Raw genomic sequence first — 23313 nt, 5'->3', positions numbered from 1 at the left:
TATAACATTTTAAACTGAACTCGATTCCTTAATCCGATGCTTCTTTATCTACACAAAGCAAGCTGGATTTCATAAGTAGTAATTTGATTTTAAAGGGTTTAAATAGTGTGCAAGCACACATATATAAATACAGTGTGGTCACTAAATCCTGAAGAATAAGTTTAAAAATATGTACAAGTTTACCAGTGTAACCAGTGTGCTGATGTTGCTATTGTTTACTGGCTTTGTTGTTGTTATGTGTGTTATTTCAGAGGCGGCGGGTAAGGCGGCGGACAGACAGAAAGGTAAAGCAAAAGGCAGGAAGTCAGAGACTGTAGGATACAACAAGGAGGAAGGTTAACTGTGTAATAATAGTAATTGATTTGTAATTGCCCCACACAGAATAGTAAATACAGGATCATTAACAGAGCGTGACACCACATTGTACACTAGGAGGAGCATTAGTCCTTAAGTACTTTGTATAGCAGCAGTTAGATGTAACATCACATTCACGTCCCACTTTCACAGACCCAGGCAGAACAGGGCAAAGTCAGGCACAGAAAGCATAAGGAGAAGTGGTTCAGTTAGGAAGGATGAATGTTCCCAGCACTCCGTAAGCCGTTCCTGAACCCTGTTTCTGGCACGCTTCCTTACTCCACCCTCTTGTTTCACCATTATGCTTAAAGGCTGGTTCGGTCATGGAAGAAGCCTGACTCAGTGAATTCAGAGTGTTCTCATGAGCTGAGAATTCAATATTTGTCTTTGAATTTTAGATTTAAAATTAAAGTGGGTCTGAAAGAACTTTGTGTTTATGATAAAAACAAACGAACAAACAGCAGGCTTTTGAAAATGACTGAACTCTTCCTTTTTGATGCACACACTGTATTATTTCCTCAACCCTCTGAGTTTTGCCTTTCCATCCCTGCTAAACGTTTGAGGTGTGAGTCAGATTTAGTCAGATTTTCCTGCAGTGACCTCATCACCTAAGTACCATTAATTTTCTTTTTTTACAATTCCCAAATAAAAGTGTTGTCTAAAGATTTGCATAGATTTGTCTGTCATACAGTAGTGTATTACTGAAATGCTGGTGAGGTCACCGCGGGATGTTATTTTGCATGGGAAGGCCTGCAAAGAGAGACATCTCAGGCTATAGTTATCATGTTGAATTTTTGCAACAAAAAAAAGAGAAATCCATCAGAGACGCCTGATTACTGATTAGGACCTAGGGTTGAATGGCACATCCAAAGACCAGTGGCTAAAGCCCGTTTTCCTGTGTTTGCAACAGAAGCGTCAGCAGGTAAGAAGGTGGGTAAGGCCGGCAGCAGCAGCATCCAGAGGAGTGTGGAGACGGGTATGGCGGTGGAGTATCCACGAGGAGGGTCAGCCATGAACCGACAGGCGAGCAGAGAGTCGACCGACGGCAGCATGAACAGCTACAGCTCTGAGGGGAAGTACGTACATGCTGAAAATATTGCCAAAACACAGGGCAACACACAGAGGGCACTGTCAGTGTTCCTCTGATGTATTTATATGTTTCCTGTGTCTGCACTGCAGGAATTGGGGGCTATCAAACCTCTAAGAGCTCAATTTTTGGGGTCTTTTTTTCATTTAAACTCCAACAAACATACTAGTTCTCTGAATAATGATTAAATTGATCGTTAACCCTCTTAGGTCTGAGTTGTCATCAGTGAATACTCTGCGACTACTACTTACTTGTAGCACTCTTAGCAATCAGAATAGATCATTTTTGTTTTGTTATTTTGGCTGCAGGGAACACAGAAAGTTATCTTTCTAAACAACAAACACAAAATGCTGTTAACAATTTTTGGAAAAGGTTTTTACTGATTCTCTAAAAACTAGATGGAGTCAAAAACTGAGGACAGGTTTCATTTGTGTTTCTGTATGTCAGTTTGATCTTCTCAGGGATGCGTTTGGGTGCTGACAGTCAGTTCAGCGACTTCTTGGATGGATTAGGCCCCGGTCAGCTAGTGGGCAGACAAACGCTGGCGACACCAGCTATGGGTTAGTCACAGCTTCATCAGCTCTGCTGCTCCCTTGAGAAAGATAGATTTTGTGTGTTGCACAGTATTCTCTGAAATGGTCTGTTTGTAAAAACCTCCACAGGTGATGTTCAGATTGGTTTGATGGACAAGAAAGGCCAGCTGGAGGTGGAGGTGATCAGGGCACGAGGCCTTACCCCCAAACCAGGCTCTAAATCCCTCCCAGGTAACACACTTTCATACAAAACTAATTCCTTGTAGCACTTACAGTTAAATTAAGGTGGATGCAACCTAAAGCAACCTTCCTACTGTCCCTGATTTTTCCCATAAAACTTATTTTTACCCTTTCCTCACTACTCTCTCAGCTCCCTATGTAAAAGTGTACCTGCTGGATAATGGAACATGTAAAGCCAAAAAGAAAACTAAGATTGCACGAAAGACCCTGGAGCCGCTCTACCAGCAGCACCTGCTCTTCGATGAGAGTCCCCAGGGCAAGGTGCTTCAGGTAATGATCACATTTTTTCATGAATCACTTTTTTATGGGAAAACTCGTTGAAAGAAGAAGCTCTAGTTAAAAATGTATCAATAGTGAAAGGTCAGAGTGTTATTGGGGACATTACAGTGAAACTGCCATAGACTCTATATTCAGTTCAATTCAATTCAATTTTATTTATATAGCGCCAAATCACAACAAAAGTCGCCTCAAGGCGCTTTATATTGTACAGTAGATCGCACAATAATAAATACAGAGAAAAACCCAACAATCATATGACCCCCTATGAGCAAGCACTTTGGCGACAGTGGGAAGGAAAAACTTCCTTTTAACAGGAAGAAACCTCCGGCAGAACCAGGCTCAGGGAGGGGCGGGGCCATCTGCTGTGACCGGTTGGGGTGAGAGAAGGAAAACAGGATGAAAGACATGCTGTGGAAGAGAGACAGAAACTAATAACAGATATGATTCAATGCAGAGAGGTCTATTAACACATACTGAGTTATAAAGGTGACTGGGAAGGAAAAACTCAATGCATCATGGGAATCCCCGGCAGCCTACGTCTATTGCAGCATAACTAAGGGAGGATTCAGGGTCACCTGGTCCAGCCCTAACTATATGCTTTAGCAAAACGGAAAGTTTGAAGCCTAATCTTGAAAGTAGAGATAGTGTCTGTCTCCCAAATCCAAACTGGAAGCTGGTTCCACAGAAGAGGGGCCTGAAAACTGAAGGCTCTGCCTCCCATTCTACTTTTAAATACTCTAGGAACAACAAGTAAGCCTGCAGTGCGAGAGCGAAGTGCTCTAATAGGGTGATATGGTACTACAAGGTCATTAAGATAAGATGGGGCCTGATTATTTAAGACCTTGTATGTGAGGAGCAGGATTTTGAATTCTGGATTTAACAGGAAGCCAATGAAGGGAAGCCAAAACAGGAGAAATATGCTCTCTCTTTCTAGTCCCTGTCAGTACCCTTGCTGCAGCATTTTTTCAGCAAGTTTTTAGGACATCCTGATAATAAAGAATTACAGTAGTCCAGCCTGGAAGTAATAAATGCATGAACTAGTTTTTCAGCATCACTCTGAGACAGGATATTTCTAATTTTAGAGATGTTGCGCAAATGGAAGAAAGCAGTCTTACATAGTTGTTTAATATGTGCGTTGAAGGACATGTCCTGGTCAAAAATGACTCCAAGGTTCCTCACAGTGTTACTGGAGGCCAAGGTAATGCCATCCAGAGTAAGAGTCTGGTTAGATACCATATTTCTAAGATTTTCAGGGCCGAGTACAATAACCTCAGTTTTATCTGAATTAAGAAGCAGAAAGTTAGCGGCCATCCAGGTCTTTATGTCTTTAAGACATTCCTGCAGTTTAACTAATTGGTCTGTGATACCTGGCTTCATGGATAGATAGAGCTGCGTGTCGTCTGCATAGCAGTGAAAATTTATGCTATGTCTTCTAATGATGCTGCCTAGGGGAAGCATGTATAATGTAAATAGAATTGGTCCTAGCACTGAACCCTGTGGAACACCATAACCGACCTTAGTGTGTGAAGAGGACTCTCCATTTACATGTACAAATTGGAGTCTATTAGATAGATATGATACAAACCACTGCAGTGCAGTACCTGTAATACCTACAGCATGTTCTAATCGCTCTAATAGGATATTATGGTCAACAATATCTCTTGGAACAATAGACTTATGGTACTTTCCAATTGTCTTTAGCCTTCACAGTGTCTCCAGAGAGTATTCACAGTGCTTAACGTGTTCCACATTAATGTTATTGTACATGTCACATGTTATAACATTATTCTAAAATGGATTAAATTCATTTTTCACCTCAGATTCATGCAGACAGTACCCCATAATTACAAAGTAAAATAAGGTTTATTGCAGCTTTACTGAAAACAAAAAACTAAATATAACATGTACATTCACAAGCTTTTCCGAGACGCTCTCCTGTTTCCACTGATCACCTGTCAGCAGTTTGATTGATTGCAGTCCATCTGCAACACGTTCTCATCCCAAAGCGTACCATACCGACGATATGTGACAAATCGTCTGTATGTTACGCGTTCGGAAACATGAGAACCATTTGCAATGATCTACACTTGTACAATTATTTTACTTTGTCATGAATCGCTTTGGAAAACACTGGCTAATGCAATTAAGGTTGTGGTTATGGTTTGGATTAAGGTTAGGGTTAGGGCTGGAATACACGGCTGGAACGTTTGTTACCGCTGGGAGCGTCATTCTATTGGAGTCCATTCACAATCCGGCGCGTATCATAGGGACGCGGAAGGTTACCTTTCATGTTCCTATGGGAAGGCTCGGGAAGTGGTAAATTGGGAATGTGGTAAATTTTGGTGGTAAATTCAGCTTCAGTTGACAGTGCGTGTGAGTACAAACCAAGCCATGAAGTCCAAGAGATTGTCTGTAGGCCTCAGAGACACCGAGATTGTATCAAGGCACAGATCAGGGTACAGGCAGGGGAAAAATGTTTCCATCACTGAATGGCGCAGTGAGCACAGTGGCCTCCATCATCTGTAAATGGAAGAAATTTGGAACCATCAGGACTAGGGATGGGTACCGGTGTCCGGTGCTGACATAAACGGTAGTAACCAGACCGAAAAGCAGCGCACATTTCGGTGCTTTATTTTGGTGCTTTTTTTTTTCCTGAGCCAATTCTAGCCAATCATTTTACGTTTCTGAGGATAGTAGGCGGGGCCAGGTACGTACGTTCTTTTAGAGCAGAGCTACAGATTAAAAATGCCCAAGGCGAAGCGATCAAAAGTCTGGCTGTACTTCACAGCAAAAGATGCAAACTCAGCAGCCTGCAACAAGTGCTTTAAGCTGATACTGTGATACTGTCAAAGGAGGTAACACCTCAAATCTGATGAAACACCTGGCGATGCATAGCGGGTTTTTTTAAAGCCGAGAAATGCGCCGTGTTTGATAGCTTGCTGCGAGACCTCACACCGAGCACATCTACTGCGGGTGTGGTGCCTGTTATCGGACCCGGAGTTAGCAACATCCCCCAAAAACCCGAAGAGGAGAGTCCTGGCCCCTAGCCCTGTCAGTGTAGCAGAAATGATGACGGATGATGATGGCAGCAGCAGCCGTTCTCCTCTGCGTGAGTAGCTTCATGTTGTTCGTGTGTAATTAACGTTGAGTACGCTAACCACGTTATTAAATTAATGCATGTAAGGTGAACTAGCAAACACCGTCGTAGTTACATGCGGCTGTCTTGTTTGATGGCAGATACTCCCTTCACCCTGGCCGAAAAGGCTAAAATGACCAAAGAAAAAGTGGAAAACAGTTAAACATGAGAGGTTTTTGGACAAAGTTTGTGTTTTTTCCATTGTTTAAGCACTGCTTCCAGCCAAGAGTGAGACCATATATGCCCTATAGCTGCAGAAAAGGCTAACATTGTTATCTTTTTACCAGAAAACAGCTAAACATGAGAGGTTTTTGGACCAATTTTGTGTTCTCCATTCTTTAAGCACCGGTTTGAGCACCGTTTAAGCACCGGCACCGTTTCAAAAGTACCGGTTTGGCACCGGTATCGGATAAAACCTAAACGATACCCATCCCTAATCAGGACTCTGCCTACAGCTGGTCGCCTGGGTAACCTGAGTGATCGAGGTAGAAGGGACTTAGAAAAGGAGGTGACCAAGAACCCGATGATCACTCTGACAGAGCTCCATGATTCCTCTGTGGAAAGAGAACTTTCCAGAACTACAACCTTCTTCTGGAATTACAAGGTTTTGTTTAACCCCAAAAATTAGTGTGCTGGGAAAGTGCATTGTTTTTAGTGACTTAATTAGTAGGATTAGAACTGAACACATTAACACTATGATACGGGCCACAACTACGGGTATAAGTCCCCTGTAATTAAAGGAATTTCAGTGTATTTTATTAGAAATTATGTGATTTGATTTGCTTACAAATACTTAGTTGCAATCAGGTTTTTACAGGAAACAAAGAAATAATTAACTGTAAGTAAAATGAAATGGTAAGTAAGTCATTTGAAGTGATGCATAAAGCATTTTAAAATCTTTTATGATGAGCATTTCGTTTTCCTTTGCACTTTGAACCTGGAAATCTTTAAGGTTATGTGTTGCGGTAATTGTACCTTTGTATTTTCAGTTAATCCTAAATCAATTCATCTGCCATTCTTTCCTCCAGGTGATAGTGTGGGGTGACTATGGACGATTGGACCACAAATGTTTCATGGGTGTAGCACAGATACTGTTGGAGGAGCTGGACCTCTCTAGTACGGTGATCGGCTGGTACAAACTTTTTCCACCATCCTCCCTGGTGGACCCTACATTAGCTCCGCTCACACGGCTGGCGTCTCAGACGTCACTGGACAGCTCAGGACCGCCGCCGGGCGTTCGGTCCTAGTGACCGGACGGTGACCGCCTACCCCTCAACACCCCTTAAGTGACAAAATAGAATAATGGACCACAGCTACTGGACCACTACTGAGCAGAGGGGTGACAACACGCCCCGAGGATGTCGACAAGAAGCCCTCGTTCAAACGATGAAAAGCCAGACGGAGAGACAGGGAATGCGAGCGAGAAAGAGAGGGAGAGATAGAACTAGCCAATCAAAGCTTAGCTGGAGTCTGACAATCACGTCTCACACCTTCCCTCTCCCTCCTCCTTACACCTTTTTGTGTTCAAAGTTTTGCTTTCTTTGTTTTCTCCTCTGACCTGCAGCAGTGGAAGCTTCTGTCCAACATTGTTTTCTTTTTTCCATATTTCCTTGTGCATCCTCTATCAGAGCACCCAAACAAAGTGGGGTTCTCTGCCTAGTAACCCTCCAGCCAATCAGAGTAGAGCTTACAGCCAGGCCACAGGGGAAAAGTGTGGAAGTAGCAAATAGTTGCGGCTTCACAGGTTCGGCTGTTGTCTCTTCAGGTTTTACCGTGGCGATAGTGATGAGCTCGAGGGGACAGACGTTTGGCCCCGTTTAACCGTGATGGAAAGGGAGCCTGCACATGCACTCGCACATTCTTAGCCTTGACAAGAAAAGCTGGACTCGTTCATTCGAATCGAGGCCAAACGCTTTCCATGTGGAAAGAAAACATAGACCAAATTGCTGATTAGAATTTCACTTTTGATTTTGGATCTTTTGTTTTTTCCTGCCTTTGTTTTTGCCTACTGTTCAGAATGGTGCCACATGGTGCAGACTCCCTCTGTGTATGTCTATGTTTGGTTTTTGAGCGATGGCATGCCAATGGCCAATGACAAAGGCCAGGCCGCATTTCTTTGAATACCCTCCGCCCGACCGCCACCGCCCGTCTCCTCCCCTCCCCGAACCCCTCGAACTCCCCCTGTGGGAGGGAGCAGCATGACTCGGGGACGCCCCCTCCCCGGCCCCCAAGCTGCATGCACGTTTCTTTCGTTCCGTTTTGTTTTTTCGGTTCGTTTCTCTACTTTTTTGTAAAATCGAAAGACGAGACAAATTAAGGAACAATTCTCAAAAAACAGAAAAACAGAAAAAAAGACTAGACTATGTGTGTTAGTTCCACATACTTTTAGGCCAGCTTGTATGTTGCATGTTCTTGTACAGTTTGCTCGTACTGAATATGAATACAAACCGAGAAAAGCCAAGCCATCCCCGCCCCCTAACAGGAGCGGATCTAATGGGGGAGGAGGGTGACAATTCCACCCAGGCCTCGCCTACCACTCTGGGTCTAAATATCCGTATTAGGAAGTCTCCCAAAAAAAAAAGAAAGAAATTGTCTGAATTATTTTTCTCTTTGAACCCTTTGAACAACAGTACTGTTCTGTAGTACTGAGCATACTCGAACCCCTGGTGTATCCGAGGATGTAGGTGTCTAAACTGTAGTTTATGACGGTCGGGGCTAGAGACAGAGATAGAGAATGTGTGTATAACAGCTAAATGTATATGAAGTATCATTATGAGTTTGATATAAATTATAAAGATATAGATATATGAATATAAAAAAGAGTGTATCTGACTGTACACCCGTCACCAATACACGCAGACATGCACACTTTGTACATACAAATTAGGCTTGAACTTAAGTTATGAACGAACAAAAGCATCGCTGACACACAAACATTCCTGGTCTTGTTGAGGGGAATACGCGTCCAGTGCTTGAGCTGCTGAGTGGCTACGAGACACAAGTGGGCGCCAATAGGCCTTTATTTTGATTTTGTCCCAGTTGCAGAAAAACAAGCAGAACCAATTGGAGCAAAGTTTACTTTCTCTTCCTGAAAACCATGTTTTTTCCCCCCGTTTATTACTATTGGTTTGGACTGGACTTCTAAAGCCAACAAGAAACCTGGTTTTGCGGACATATTTTGCAGATGTTTTTTTGTTGAAGCACTTGGCGGTACGGCCGACTGCCCCTTTCCTTTGTCAGTATTACTCCAGGAATACTGATTGTTTACAGCCCATGGCTCCCCACTCCCAAACCACGATACTAGACGAAAGATGAAGTATTCACTGCAACAGTTCTTGTTTGTATAACAGATGTGGCTCTACTGATGTGTATGTTTTATATTCAAGAGTTCATTTTTATTATTTACAAATAAAAGACTGTGTGGAAGAAGAGCGTGGCCTTTTTGAACCCAGTGCTCCCAGGTTATTGTGTAGCTGATGGCTAAAGGCACATGTCATATGCTGAATGTGATTTTTTTTATGCATTTCTTCACAATTTCCGAAGCACAAACTTGGTGAATGATGGTAATGAGCAACATGATGGTACACTTGTGTCTTAACTGTCTCACTTTTAGATCCAGTTCCAAGTGGCTATAAATATGCTTCAATAAGGAGAGGTCATTTGGAATTATTGAGCATAATTTATAGAGTTGCAGAAATGAATTAAGCTTTTGGGCAATTAGACTGACCCATCACTGCACAATGCAATGCGAGTGGTAATAGAATTAGGACAGGACCCCCTGGAGTCTAGTTACTGGTGGTGATGAAGATGAAGATGGAGGGTTGGATGGAGCTCTGAGTGACCAGGGCAAGGCAAAGACTGAGGAGGTGAGTTGCACAAAATGACAGAGGAGCACTGAGATAGAAAGTATGCAGAGTGCGGGTTGATTGGCATCTAAGGCAGGCAAGAAGATGGCTGGACCTGACCAATGATGCCAGCAGCAGCCTGGCCCTAATTGCCACCCCCATTGTTAAATGATGAATTAACTGTCATTAACCACGTTTTTTTTGAAAGCTGAGTTCACTTTCACAGTCACACTGCCAGACCTGTTGAATCAAGAAATCAATCAAATAGAAGCTGTCTGATAAAGTGAAGCCGTCTAGAACAGGGGTGGGCAACCTTTCTGATGGCGAGTGCCATTTAAAATTTCCTCAGAAGTCAGTGTGCCATATGATTGCATTAGCAATAAATTTAATAACGCTCTATATGAACAGTTACACATTATATAGAACCACTTTATAGAATTATATTTGTTTGCAAATGTTGGCAGCTATCAGCGAATAGTTATCAGCTATTTTGAAACAAAAAAAAGACACTTTTTATTCATAACAAGAACTCCATAACAGAAAATGAACTGTACAACAGAAAATACAAATGCTATTTATGGTCTCCTCACAACAATGATAAGAAAAATAAACTGGGCCAATATGGTATGTTTGTTAATACAGAGACACACATGTTAATGTGATCTCTGGTCTCCCACTCAGAGACACAGGTCTCCGAGTGTCCAACATTCAGACGGCTAACTGAGGACACTCATGTGAGAGAAAATCTGCTCACACAGATATGTAGAGCCAAATACTGTCAATAAGGCCTCTGCAATGTTCTGAAGACAGTTAAACTTGTCAGGTAGTGATGTCCAGCAGGTGAAAATGCAAGCTCCATGAACACACACAGCTGTGGATTCCAGCTACTTTGATGTCGCATTAACTGGCATTAACTCAGCCAGTTAATGCCAGACAAATCTAGCTGCTCATTAAAGCTTTCTGGTTTGATCAGAAAATAAAACATTGGTCCATACACCTGAAAGTCCCAAAAATGCATTGTGTCTCGAGTCTATGGATGCATTTGGACTAAAGACCGGCCCCCCAGATATTAAAGTCATAAAGCCTTTGAATGAAAACAAACACTGTTGTGACAGTGATGTACACTGTCTTGTTGGTAAATGTATGATTTCTATTCATTTACGTCAGATAAAAACTTTGGTTGTAAGCTTCAGATAATTATTTAATAACAGCCAGACATTTTAAATGAGAATAAGAAAGTATTTCTTTGTGCCCCCCTTTCCCTGTTAATGCCCTACCTGGCCCCCCTGGCATAACTTTGCTAGACCCGCCCCTGCACAGTTACCAGCTGTCAGCTACATAGAAAAGGATCCTGGTGTTATTTGTCTCTCAGAAACAGTTCATAACTTCCCTTCAACTCATTCATGTCACCTAAAAGGTAAACCTGTTTCTCCGTCACCTGTTCAGCTCTGATGACTCAGTAAGGACATCTCCTGGTTTCATCTGCATGTTTCCCTCTCACCAGATATACAAACCGATATCATGACCAGCAGCTTTACAGCTGTGGCTCCAGCAAACATCAGCTGATACTAGAAATTAATATTAAATACATTCTAACAACAGCTGATCAAGCTTAAACGTGCTGCTGTTGTTTAGCGCGACATCCGCTGGTTTCCTCTTTCTGGCGCAAAGTGGGCGATAAATAAACAAGAGAGAAAAGCCGATCAGCTGATCATTGATCAGTTTCATGATTGAAGTGGCAACAGGAGAGAGAGGGGAGAGAATGAGAGGAGAAGAAGAGGCAGCTGTGCAGCAAAGACACAATAACTCCAGCTTTGTGTCTTTTTCCATCCTAGCTGAAGTCCGGGACAAACTGTGTTCCTTCTCAGCTCAACACGAAACGCGTAATAATTTCTCTGAATGCAGGACGATTCCGTTTGTACGGGACGGTTGGCAACTCTACTAACTAACCTTGTGAATAAAATAAAGTTCACTATCAATAAAATCATAGCACCCACCCAGCTGTATAGAAACTCCGTCATGCTAGCTAGCACATGATACGAGTTATTGTAACTGACTGTAAAAAGTCAGCACAACGAAAATAAACTCCACCTAAACTCGGTTTATATCTGACCCAGATAGACTGCAGGTCATAACTTCTTACCTGAAGTTCAGTTCACCTGACGCTCCGACCGGCGGCTGCCTCGGGTCTCTCCTCCTCCTGCCTCCCCTTCCCTCATCCACCTGCTGGCCTCCACCACTTGTTAATTTTACTGAATCTGTGGAAGCTCCGCCATAGCCAACACCAAACAACTGACTTATTTTTACACACCGACCAGCGTCTGGCCAATCCACCACCAAATAAAAAAATAAAAAAATAAAATAATCGGGCCACCGAGCAAATGCCCTTATGCCCGATGGCCAGTCCAGCTATGGTCGTGCGTGCCATCAGTTACCTGGTGATTCTAAATTGCACAAAGGTGCCAATAGTTATCTGTCTCTATGTGGTAGCCCTGCGACAGACTGGCAACCTCTCCAGGGTGTACCCCACCTCTCACGCTATTGTAGCTGGGATAGGCTCCAGTTATGGCAAGTCATCCATGTCCTGAAGGAGCCCCAGACCATCAGACTATCACAACCATGTTTGATGTTCTGTTCACAAAATGCTGTGTTAGTTTAACACCACATGTAATAGGATTTAAACCTTCAAAAAAGTTTGGCTTTTTTTTACTGTCAGTCATCAGAATATTTTCCTAAATGTCTTGGGGATTATCGAGATGTTTTTTGTAACATGTGACATGTGCCATGAACTCTCCCATGGAGGCCATTTTTGCCCTGACACTGACCTTAGCTGAGAAAAGTGAGGCCTGAAGTTCTTTGGATGTTGTTCTGGGTTCCTTTATGACCTCCTTGGTTGGCCACTCCAGCGAAGATTCAGCGCTCTTCCAGGTTTTCTCCATTTGTGGGTGATCATTCTCACCATTTCACTAGAGTCTCAAAACCTTAGAAATGGCTTTGAAACCCCTTCCAGACTGAGAGCTGTCAGTGACTTTGTGTCCTAGCTGTTTCTTTAAAATGTGACACGGTGCATTGCTTTTGAGATCTTCTAGACCAGGGGTCGGCAACCCTAGGCACACGTGCCACCGTTGGCACGCGAAGGGTTAACCCTTGTGTTGTCCTCGGGTCATTTTTGACCCCTGAGGACAAAAGGTGTATGGAAATCGGGAGGATTTCCATACACCTCATATCTTTGGACTGTGGTAGGAAGCTGGAGTACCTGGAGAGAACCCACACAAACACAAGGAGAACATGCACGATCCACACAGAAAAAACCTGCTGTGAACAGCAACAGTGCCAAAAGTCTAGTTTATTTAACAAAAATGTATTTTCACTTCTAGTTTTTAGTTTAGTGTTAGTTAAGTATAAAAACCTTGTTACACACTAACTGTGAGCTGATATGAAGGAGGTGCATTTACGAGAGCAGACAGAATGGAAAGTTCTCTGACGCATTTATGATTGATTGATAGTAAACAATACATCCAGCCTCCTGAGCAAATACTGTCTTTACACTCAGCCTGTGTCATGATTTCATTTTTATTTCTCATGGGTTTTGTCTTCACTGGCCACAAAAACAAATATTCTGGCTTTTTTTAAATCTCACAATTAAACTCATAAAGCTACTAAACTACTTGACACACATACAGTACGTTAGTGAAAGAAGCGCTTGAGCCCCAGGTGCAACATTTGTAGCTGTTTAGTGCCATCTAGTGGTGACTTGAAACGAATCAATTTGCAAATCTGGCAGAAACATTGGATCTCATTTTCCCTCTGTCATGCGTGGTTTACACTAAGACAGGTGATGCACTGTTGTCCTGACAAATATTTCAGAAGGAATGCGTCCAGCTTGTATACATATACTGTACATTTTCATAGTTGCTTTTTTGATAGTACTTTTTCTGTTCTTTTACATAAAAATGCTACTTTGTGAATCCCGATCCCAAAGCTCCCATAAAATTCATTCAAAATACTAAATGCTTCATATAGTGACATACTCACACGAACAGGTGACAAATTAAAGGAAAAAAGACCTCAAGCTCTCATTAAGGTATTTTTTTTTTTTATCACCAAAACGCGTAAGTGGAACATCTACAATGTGGAAATGATCGACAGAAATGATCAAAGTGATGGCTCCAAACAAATTTGTACCCATTTGCAGTGATGATTCACCTCTGGGGGGGCAGGTGGAGCCAAAAAGCATTAAAAAGCAAAAGATTTTTGTTCGTGATCTTTATTTTTATACCACTGTTCTGAGCGTTTGATTGCAGGAATACAGACTTACTGAGTTTCAATCCCATATGACATATATGCGTAGCATGTGTCAAACTCAGTGCAATAAACAAACAAAAAGAGACAATAATAAAAACAGCAAGAGAAACAAGATTTCATTACATTTTATTCTGTTAAAATGACCGAGTGTGGCATCTGTGGTGTTATGGCACAAACTGGTCTCATATACATATTGCAAATCAGAAAAGTCCATTTAGCTTCCCAAAACACAAGTCTACAGTTTGCACTCACTGCAGTGAGACAAAAAACTTAACGAAAAAAGTAAAATCTTCCATTCCTGCTGCGCTCTTGTACCGAACTGTAGACCGACTACAGAACATCTGTAACACGTGAACAGTGTCGTGGTGGGTTCCTGGTTCCACAAATAAAAACAAAAAAGTTTGTGGCTCTCAGTAATAAAATAAATAGCTACTTTATTACTGCACAAATAACAATGTAGAGAAGAAGCCAAGGATAAGGAGTGAAATTTCATATCACAAGTCCCAGTCAGATCACCTGTCCGGTAATCTTTTAAATGACACCGCTAACTAGCAGCCACGTGTAAATTTAACATATTAAAATTTGGTCGGTCTGATCCAATATTGCGCCGCCCCCCCAACCCCCCTTTTTTTCTTTATTATTAATAATATTACTGTGGTTTCTCTATGCTTTTATTGAACACGTCGTGACTTCATGTTGAAAAGTGCTCGGCCTTAATCAGCACGAGCCACAGGCAGTAATAACCAGGACACTGGGCTGCTTCCATCTGCTGCTCTAACCTGAGTGAGTGTGGTCACCTCCTCTTCTGCTGGACGCAGTTCCGCTGTGAGGAGGAGGAGGAGGGCCTCCGTCCTGTGGAATGTTACAATATAACGTATAATTGAGCACTTATGATAATGATATGTTGTCAGCCGTGGCGCGTCGTCCTCTGAGACGCAGTCTGCGAACACACAAGTTTTTTTTTTTTCTTTTTTTGTGTGTTCGCAGTCAACTGATTGGGGAAGTGTGACGGCCGCTGGTTAACAGGCACACTGAAACAGAAGGGTGTCATGTCACATTAGATTTGTCATGCAGCCTCACTCCACCAGTCCCAGCCTCACACACACACACACACACACACACACACACACACACACACACACACACTGCTCCACTCGGTGCTAATGGTTTGAAACCCACCCACCCCTCGTGGAGGGCTGTGTGTCAGCGCTTCAGAGCTCATTAGAAAGTCGGTGCCGTGAGATCAGTCCTTACTCACTGCTCCCCGCTCCTTCAGCCGGGCCGCACCGCCGCTCACTGTGGGTACAGCTCTGGCCTCCTCTGCCTCACACCCCTTCTTTCTGTGCGGCTTTTGCAAAATATTGATATTCATACAAAAACAGAAAGAGGAAAAAAGCAGGATTCATCATTTCAAGCTCTCCGATGAGCGGCCCGATTTATGGCGTATGCTATCATTTAGCCTCTGATCACGATTTCTTAATAATAATAATAATAATAATAATAATAATAATAATAATAATAATAATATAAAAGATTTAAAATATATATAAAAGATGTGCAAATATTTTATTATTATAATAAAATATTTTACAGATTTTTCAGAGCACAGTGACAGCTCACTGCACAGGTACCTTTACTTGAAATATTCATTTATAAATCTTTCAAAACAATTTAAATTCGGCGCTTTAAAAAAAATCAAATAAGAATAATATGATCATAAACGGCGCATTTAACCGTTAAGCTGTGTTTTCAGTGAAGATGAGCAGATAGCAGAGAGGTGAGCTTGTTTGCGGATTTGTTTCCGGATTTCTGGGCTCTGAGTTTTTTTAATTAATTAGTTTTTTTTCTTTAAAAAAATTCCTGAAAAACAAACAAAACAAAAACGACATTTGAGATTCTTTGTTCTTGCTTGAACAGCAGCTCTCACGCTGCTGCTTCTCTTCTTAAGTTTCTAATCTTTGAATGATTTCGGTGATTTGAGGCATCAGTGAATTTATATTTATATTACGTTTAACCCCCCCCCCCCAAAAAAAAAACAAAAAAACATGAATAAAACAGTTTGTATCAGAAAGTAAAATCACCTAATTATTTGCCAAAATGTATTTTTTCCTGCTATTAATATGAGAAAAAACAAGAACAAATAAAGCAAATACTATTTGTATTTATTTATTTTCATTTGAAATCAATCTCCATTATATTTTATCCCGAGTCTCCGGGCCCTCTGCGCTTTGTAAAGCGGGGGTCCCTTTTATATTCACACGCGTGCTCAGACTGATCGCAATTGGACACAAGGGGGCGCTAGAGTCCGCGTTTGGACACGATAAAGAAGGAGCGCGACCGCAACTGGAAGCTTGTTGATTTGAATGGCGGTCTTTATGCTGTTATGTCACAGCGATCATGGAGTTTGTGGTTTTATTCACCCCGACATAAAACACATCAGGCAGGCTTCGTTCACTTCAAGCGCATGCGCTGCCGGGCTCATTCTGATCAGGAAAAGGTGAGTGTCAGAGACCTGATGAAGCTAGTCGCTGTTTGAACCCTAATCAGCACCATGCACCCACACACCATCCACCCATACACCATCCAAGCACACACCATGCACCCGTACAGCAAGCACCCCATACAGCTCTTAATTTAAAGCAGCTTTGAAGTTTGTTGGAGTTTTGTTTTGTGTGTTTCCTCCAGTGTGACTCAGTCAGTGAGCTGTTTTCAATAATACTTGGTCCTAAATTACTTTCCAAATGGCTTTGGATTATTTGTCAGCTTTCTGCAGTCGAGTCTTAAAATGGTGCTACCTCGCAGCCGTGATGCCCTCAGGAATCTCCAGACTCTGACATCACTGACATCCTGACATCCCTCCCTGCATCTGCAGGCCCGGAGACAGACGAATACTCGGCTGTTCCGAGTGCCCAGTTCCCCTCCTGCCGTTCATCCCCATAGGAACCAATTTAGGGAAAAATTAACAACAATTTAGGCTTAGCCACCATTAACGCCCCTGTGTATGCTAAGGATGGGTAAATGGAGGTGGATGGATGGTTTGTGGTCCTTTGAGGCGTGCCCAGTTGACCTTATCGGTCGGCAAAACTCACAATAAATGTCTGCTTCCGGTGTGAGCCACACATTAATAACAGCCTCCTAAACATTGACCGGAAGTTTAAAATCTCTCATCTCCGCTTAATTTGACTGAGAACCGTCTTTCCCGTCACATCACACACAAGAAAAGGAGATTGGGAGGACGAAAGCATATAAAGGTGTGTCTGCGTGTAATGGGGGGGGGGCGTCTGATAATTTGCTCTATAGCCGTGTAATCCCGCTTGATTTCATCTAATACCACCGCTCCGACGCAACGGCGTGCGCGCACATCTCCAGATGTGATAATGGGCGCGCTGTGGAAAGAAAAAAAATCCAACCCGCTCGCGTTATTGTAAAGCTTTGTGGGATCAAAAAAAAAAAAAGGTGTGTGTGTGTGTGCTCTCTATACGTGGGGATGCGTGGGGATGTGTGGGGACTAGAGCCTGAAATTCCTCCGCAAAGAAAGAAAGAAGGACAGGAAGAAAAAAAAGAATTATAAAAAAGGCAGAGACTAGATTTTACAGGGATCTGGAGCTTTTTTTCTGTTTTTTTTTTTCTTATAGCTTTTTGTTGTGTTTGGTTTGTCGGATCAGGAACGAAGAGAACGAATAAGAGAAGCAGGTTTGCAGGTATTAACCGAGTTAACGATTAATGGAAATTAATGGAAAGGTTTGACTTCTCCAAATAAATCCGCACTTGTGTGTAAATTCAAGAAACAGCCGAGCGCGAATTGTTCGGGTGTGTGTGCTCTTGTTACTGGCAGGATGGAGATCGGATCCTTTCATTTACACAAGCGGGAGCGTTTTAGGCCGCATCCGCTTGTGGAACGTGTCCGGTGGAACCTTGTAAGTGTGTGTGAGGCCGGTAACATAGGTTTACATCGCGCGTTCTTACGCACAGGATTCTGGATAAGATTAAGATTGTTTTAAAAAAGCATCAAAGCAGGAGACAGGAGGAGAGAAACGGATAAAAAGAGCGTGGAAAGGGACGCAGGGGGTGTGTGTGGAGCTGATTTATCTCCGGAGCCCCCCCCACACTCACACTCACGCACCCCACCCCACCCCCGGTCATTTCCATATATTGAAATGCGCCCCCAGTACCTCAATTTCCCCGGAGCTGTCGTGCGTGCAGAGGAAGGCGCTCATGTGACCACCACGATCTGACGCCCTGTACCCCCTCCCCCCCGTCAAAGTGCTCCAGTGTCCGGTCACCCGGTGTGTGTGTGAGTGTGCGTACTGAGGTGTGCCCGGAGAATAAAAGTGCTGAGCGCGAAACTGTGAAGTTAAAGAAGGAGGAGTGTGGCCTACATACGGAGCAGCTAACATTCTGCTGTCTGCTCTTTATCTGCGCGCGCACACCTGAGCATTCCCCCCCCCACCACCACACACACACACACACACACACATACTTTAAACACAGAGATGTAATAAAAGATTACATATGGACCTCAGTGAGCTAAACACACACACACACACACACACACACACACACACACACACACACACACACACACACACACACACACACACACACACTCCTGCTGCAGCATTAAACATGCAGCCTGACTGATTTATGACGGAATCAGGCGACGCGCCGGCCATTTACATATCTCCCCCCCCGGCTCACTCCCCGAGTCCGAGCAGCTCTGCGGGCTTTGATCAATGTCCCGCCGTGACTTAGAGTGTATGTACGGGAGCAGAGGAAGAGGAAGAGACATTCTTTGTTGCCGACAGATGGAGATGGGTGTAGACAGAGGTCAAGGTTGGCGTTCTCGGATCTGCGCGCGGGGGTAATAAACAACACAAAAACAAAACCTCCTTATATAAGTGCGGGTGCCAGAGGACGCTGATGGTCCGGGCCTGTTTACAACAAGCAAAGACAAGTTTTAACGTCACATTCGTGCCCCACTGTGCGCGCGCAACCCTGAAGAGTTTATCACACGGAGCCAATTTTCACCCCCGCCCCCCCGCCACAAAACAAACAAACAAAAAAAACGCTGATCAGGAAGTTAGAACAACCTGTCCGCAGTGATCAGTCACGTGACAGATTCCCAGCTTCCTCCTGGGTGTTTTCTCTCTCCCCCCCTCTCTCTCACTCAGGTGCACCTCCGCGTGTCAGCTTCTACAGTTACAGGATCAGGTTTAGTGGAAGCGGTGGCCGCCTGTCGCCAGCACAGGAGCAACAGGCCACCCAGGATACCAGATGCCCCGGACAGAGAGCGAAACACCCCCACTCCACCCCAACCCCACCCAGCCCGGTTTATCCCAGTTTGAAACGGACCAAGTCATTTATCAAATGAGAGGCAACTTTAACCCGTGTTTAACGCTTTCAGAGAGGAAACATTCAGCACGGAGTTTTTTTTGTTTTGTTTTTTTAACGCAGCTTTTGAATGATTAATGCACACCTCAGTGGGAAAAAAGAGTAAATTTCTAACAACAAATCGCTACAAACGTCTCCCTAACTGTGCAGACTAAACCCGGGAATCCACAATGAACGTCCACGTAACGTCTAAGAAAACAAAACAAAACGCGCTCCGTGAAGACAGAAAAATGAAAGGTTTATGCCTCTCTCTGTCGTCATTGGATTCCTTTGCTTTTCTCTGCCCACCTACAATAAATAAATAACTAAATGTCACTTAATGTGATATTTTAAATCCACGCACAAGTGCATACACACACGGGTTACAGTTAAAATCTGACACACTGGATTAAATAATCCACAAATCTCTTATTTACACTCACACAGAATAGCTCGTAACACGGATTATTATTATGATTATTTTATAAATATTATTATTGTACTTTTAAATAATAACGCAGATGTTGTAGTTTCTTCTGCTCTCCTGTTTCGTATCAAACTCTGAGCCGTAAATCAAACCCGTCTGCTCCGCTCAGCTTTAAATCTGCCTCAACTTCACCGCACGCTCGCAAACGGGATAATCACCCTATGTGGGATAATCGTCGTGCACGCGCCCCCGGCACACACACACACACACACACACACACACACACACACACACACACACACACACACACACACACACACACACACACGTGAACACTCTCGCCTCGCAACCGGTCGGTCTAATAAGCCACGCACCGAGTTGCAACCTGCAGAAATATTTCACTCACTGGTCACGCTGAACCTCCGCCTCCTCTTCTTCTTCTTCTCCCCCCCACCCCCCACTCATCTCTTCCTCCTCCTCCTCCTTTCTGCCTTGCCTCCCTCCACCTCCACCTCCACCACCCCCTCGGTATTAAGTGCGCGTCCTCTGCGGTCAGTGCGCGTATCTCCGGGTCTCCAGAAGCAGCCGCCAGATCCTCCTCTCTCCTCCCGCTCAGCAGCCGCTGGTGCTTCGCGAGCTTCTACCTTCTTTTCCCCGGGAGATCCTCTCCGTCTGCCTCTCTCCCCCTCCCGGTATACCGCAACGATCTCCTTCTCCGGTTCCTCCGCCCGGCCCCGGCGGTACTCTCTCCTCTGTGCGTCCTCCGAACAAACCGGCGGAGTCGCGTCTTTGCTGCCGTTTTAAGCCCCGCGTTCTTCTATCACCAAACCCCCTTTATTACCAGAGTATTTACAAGCTCTCCCCCTCCTCCTCCTCCTCTTCTTCTTCTTCCTCCTCTTCCTCCTCCTTCTCCTCTTCTCCACCCTCCACCAGCAGCAGCAGCAGCAAAACACCCTCCCCTGTACCGCAAGCAGCTCGAACCTGAGGCTCATCTCAAAGTTGTTACAGCGGGCACTAACTGTCCCGCCGCCAGCGAGGGGCTGCAGTTTGGATAGGGAGAAAGAAAGCAATGGGTTGACCCTGTAGTGCCCATCGTGTGTGGGCACATACTCCCCACACCCCCACTCAAAATACACGCTCATATCACCGTTAAAGTTCTGCACAGTGTGTGTGACGCTCGCGTGAATGACCCCGGCATGATCTTCAGGACACGAAGCAGTTTCTTAAAATCAATCAGTAATAAAAATCAAACCCTGCTTGTAAGGTGGAGTGAAGGCTTTGATTTCCTCTGACCTTGTTAAGTCAGGCTGGTGTAAATGATCGCGCATCACTGTGCTGTACAGTCTGCCTCACTCACTTAACCAGTCATAAAACAACGTTCGTGTAAATCATTTGTTAAACTTTTTAGGCTTTTGGAGTCTGACACTTTAACACTGTTCCAAAACACGAGTGTGTGTTTTATGATTATTGTGATTATTATTACTGCGTGAGGTCAGCACTGATACATCCCACTTTGCGCATGTATAGACGGTGCCTGTGCTTCTTTAGCTGCCCGACCAGTTTGTCCTGTTCACTGCAACCGGATAGCTGCTGTCTGTCATTTTAACACATGCATCTCTCTGTGTGATACCCCCCCTCCCCACCCCCACCTCAAACCCTCCGAGCTCGCGCTTTAAGGACACATGCTTGTTCGCGCGCGTCCACGGTCCAGGTGAGCTTGTGTCCTTTCTTTTTCTTTTTCTTATTTTTTGCGCGCTTTTGTCGAACCGGAACAGAAGCCGCTACATGCAACAGACTTTTACACACACACACACACACACACACACACACACACACACACACACACACGCGCGCGCTCTCTCTCTCTCTCGCTCTCTCTCTTCCTGTATATATGCAGCAGTATCATATCCGCCCCCTCCAGTGAGCTCCTGTCCGCGGTTTCCCTTGCCCTGTTTTGCGTCCACCTCTCTCTCTCTTTCTGCATATTGCTTTCATTAGACATCTCTGCCTCTCTTTCTCTTTCTCGCTCACACACACACACACACACACACACACACACACACACACACACACACACACACACACACACACACACACTCCTCCCTCCCTCCAAGTGCCTCTTGTCCGGCCCCCCTGATCTCTGTGTCCATTGGCTTCCACCGGGTCTATTTCTCATGTCCAGCCCCCTCCCTCCGAGCTTTCTCTGCCTCTCCCTCCCTCTCTCTCTCTCTCTCTCTCTCTAATGACCGTCCATTGGTGTTGTTACTGCGCGTCCCGTCCGTCCCTCCTCCCACTCCCACTCCCACTCGGGTGCCTCGGCCCTGCCCATGTTTTTGTATGTCGGGTGTCTGTCCATCGCCTGACGTTCAAGTTCGCCGGGAACGTCACGTCCGTGCACTTGAACTTGCACGGCTCAGAGGGGGGTGGGGGGGTGGAGGGGGGTTGAGGGGAGGGGTGGCGTGTGTGGGGAGGGAGGGGGGGCTTTGCCATTTTTTCCATCTCTCTCCCCTTCTCTCTCTCTCCATCCACCTCTATCTCACTCTCTCTCTTTTTTCTCTCTGCTCTCCTTTCTCAAAAAAGCCATGACGGCGATCCCGCGATCCATCTTCGCCTCCGCGCCATCTTTATATTATTTCTAATTTATTTTTATTTTTTTTCCTCCCCTTGCCCCTCCGCCTCCTCTTCTTGTGGATGTCAGAGGCGTTGGATGAAGATATTTTTTTTTCTGCCCCACCGGAGTCTCCTCTCTAACCCTGGCTCTCCCCGATGTGATCCGCGCTGAACGCCGCCGCCGCCAGCCACCATGTCTCGCCGCAAGCAAGGCAAACCCCAGCACTTAAGCAAACGGGATTTTTCGCGTAAGTAAAAGATGAGAAAAACAAAATGTCATTTCTGGGTCCCTTTTCACTTCATTCAGCTACGATTTTTTCGGGGGGGAGGGGGCGGGAGCGAAGCTGGAGCTCCTGGACACCGGACGCACCGCTCGGACCCGCGGTCATCTGGACTTAAACAGCGTGGCGAGAAAAGTGCGACACCTCCGTGCGTAAAAGCTGCTCGGAGATCTCTCCCCCCCTCCTCCTCAAAGCCTGTCACAGAGAAAAAGTTTTGCGTGTGTGGGTATAAACCCGCCGCAGCTTCTCGCTTCTGTGGGCTGTTAAACGTACTCGCTGTGGCTCCGGTGCCCCCGCGGTCGCTCCGGTCAGTGGAAGCGCGCAGGGCTGCCGGTAGCAGAGCGCGTCCTCTCCGCAGAGCTTCGTGGAGAACTCACCCCGGAATATCGCAGCCTGCTAGTTCTGCATGCTGCTCGTTCATCTGCTCGCTCTCACATCTCTTCTATTTTTGGATTATTTTCAGAAAACCCCCCAAAACAAAAACAAAAAACAAAAAAAACTTGGAGGTGGATTTTTGGACCGAGTGGAGGGGGGGGGACAAAAATCTCGTGTCTGACAGTCTCTGTATCAGCAACACGGACGACACAGATCGATATTTTTCTTACACTTAAAAAAATTCCTGTGCCTCGTGTAAAAGCTGTTTATTGATGTTTAGTTTAGATGAGAGGCTTTCTTCCTGAAAGTGCAGATCCTCCTGCAGTTCAGAGTTAAAGACAAGAAACAGCAACAGGACGACAGCATAGCCAGCTCGGTCTTTTTGTTCGTCTTTTTTTTCTCTCCTTCCACAGAGATAAATGTGGACCAACTTAAAAAAATATTCCAAAGCTATACAGAGCTAAGGTAAGA

At 44.6% G+C, this 23313-nt stretch overlaps 2 protein-coding genes across 9 annotated transcripts in view; both read left to right on the top strand.

The window, feature by feature from the left end:
• LOC116321318 (regulating synaptic membrane exocytosis protein 1-like) overlaps window positions 1–9052 on the top strand; it is a 116471-nt gene extending 107419 nt beyond the window's left edge. For all 8 annotated transcript variants that reach the window (XM_039621962.1, XM_039621958.1, XM_039621963.1 and 5 more), the window contains 6 exons: window positions 252–284; window positions 1265–1430; window positions 1889–2001; window positions 2104–2205; window positions 2345–2484; window positions 6658–9052. In XM_039621962.1, coding sequence (XP_039477896.1) covers window positions 252–284; window positions 1265–1430; window positions 1889–2001; window positions 2104–2205; window positions 2345–2484; window positions 6658–6876 — 773 coding nt within the window. In that variant the 3' untranslated portion in view covers window positions 6877–9052. The remainder of the gene's footprint in view (window positions 1–251; window positions 285–1264; window positions 1431–1888; window positions 2002–2103; window positions 2206–2344; window positions 2485–6657) is intronic.
• Window positions 9053–22086: 13034 nt separating this feature from the next.
• bcl11aa (BAF chromatin remodeling complex subunit BCL11A a) overlaps window positions 22087–23313 on the top strand; it is a 54352-nt gene continuing 53125 nt past the window's right edge. The window contains exon 1 of the mRNA XM_031741131.2: window positions 22087–22434. Coding sequence (XP_031596991.2) covers window positions 22380–22434 — 55 coding nt within the window. The 5' untranslated portion in view covers window positions 22087–22379. The remainder of the gene's footprint in view (window positions 22435–23313) is intronic.

This window comes from Oreochromis aureus, linkage group 13 (assembly GCF_013358895.1).
Source record: "Oreochromis aureus strain Israel breed Guangdong linkage group 13, ZZ_aureus, whole genome shotgun sequence".
NCBI lineage: Eukaryota > Metazoa > Chordata > Actinopteri > Cichliformes > Cichlidae > Oreochromis > Oreochromis aureus.
The sequence above is the reverse complement of the archived record's forward strand: the minus strand, read 5'-3'. Positions and strand labels throughout refer to the sequence as shown.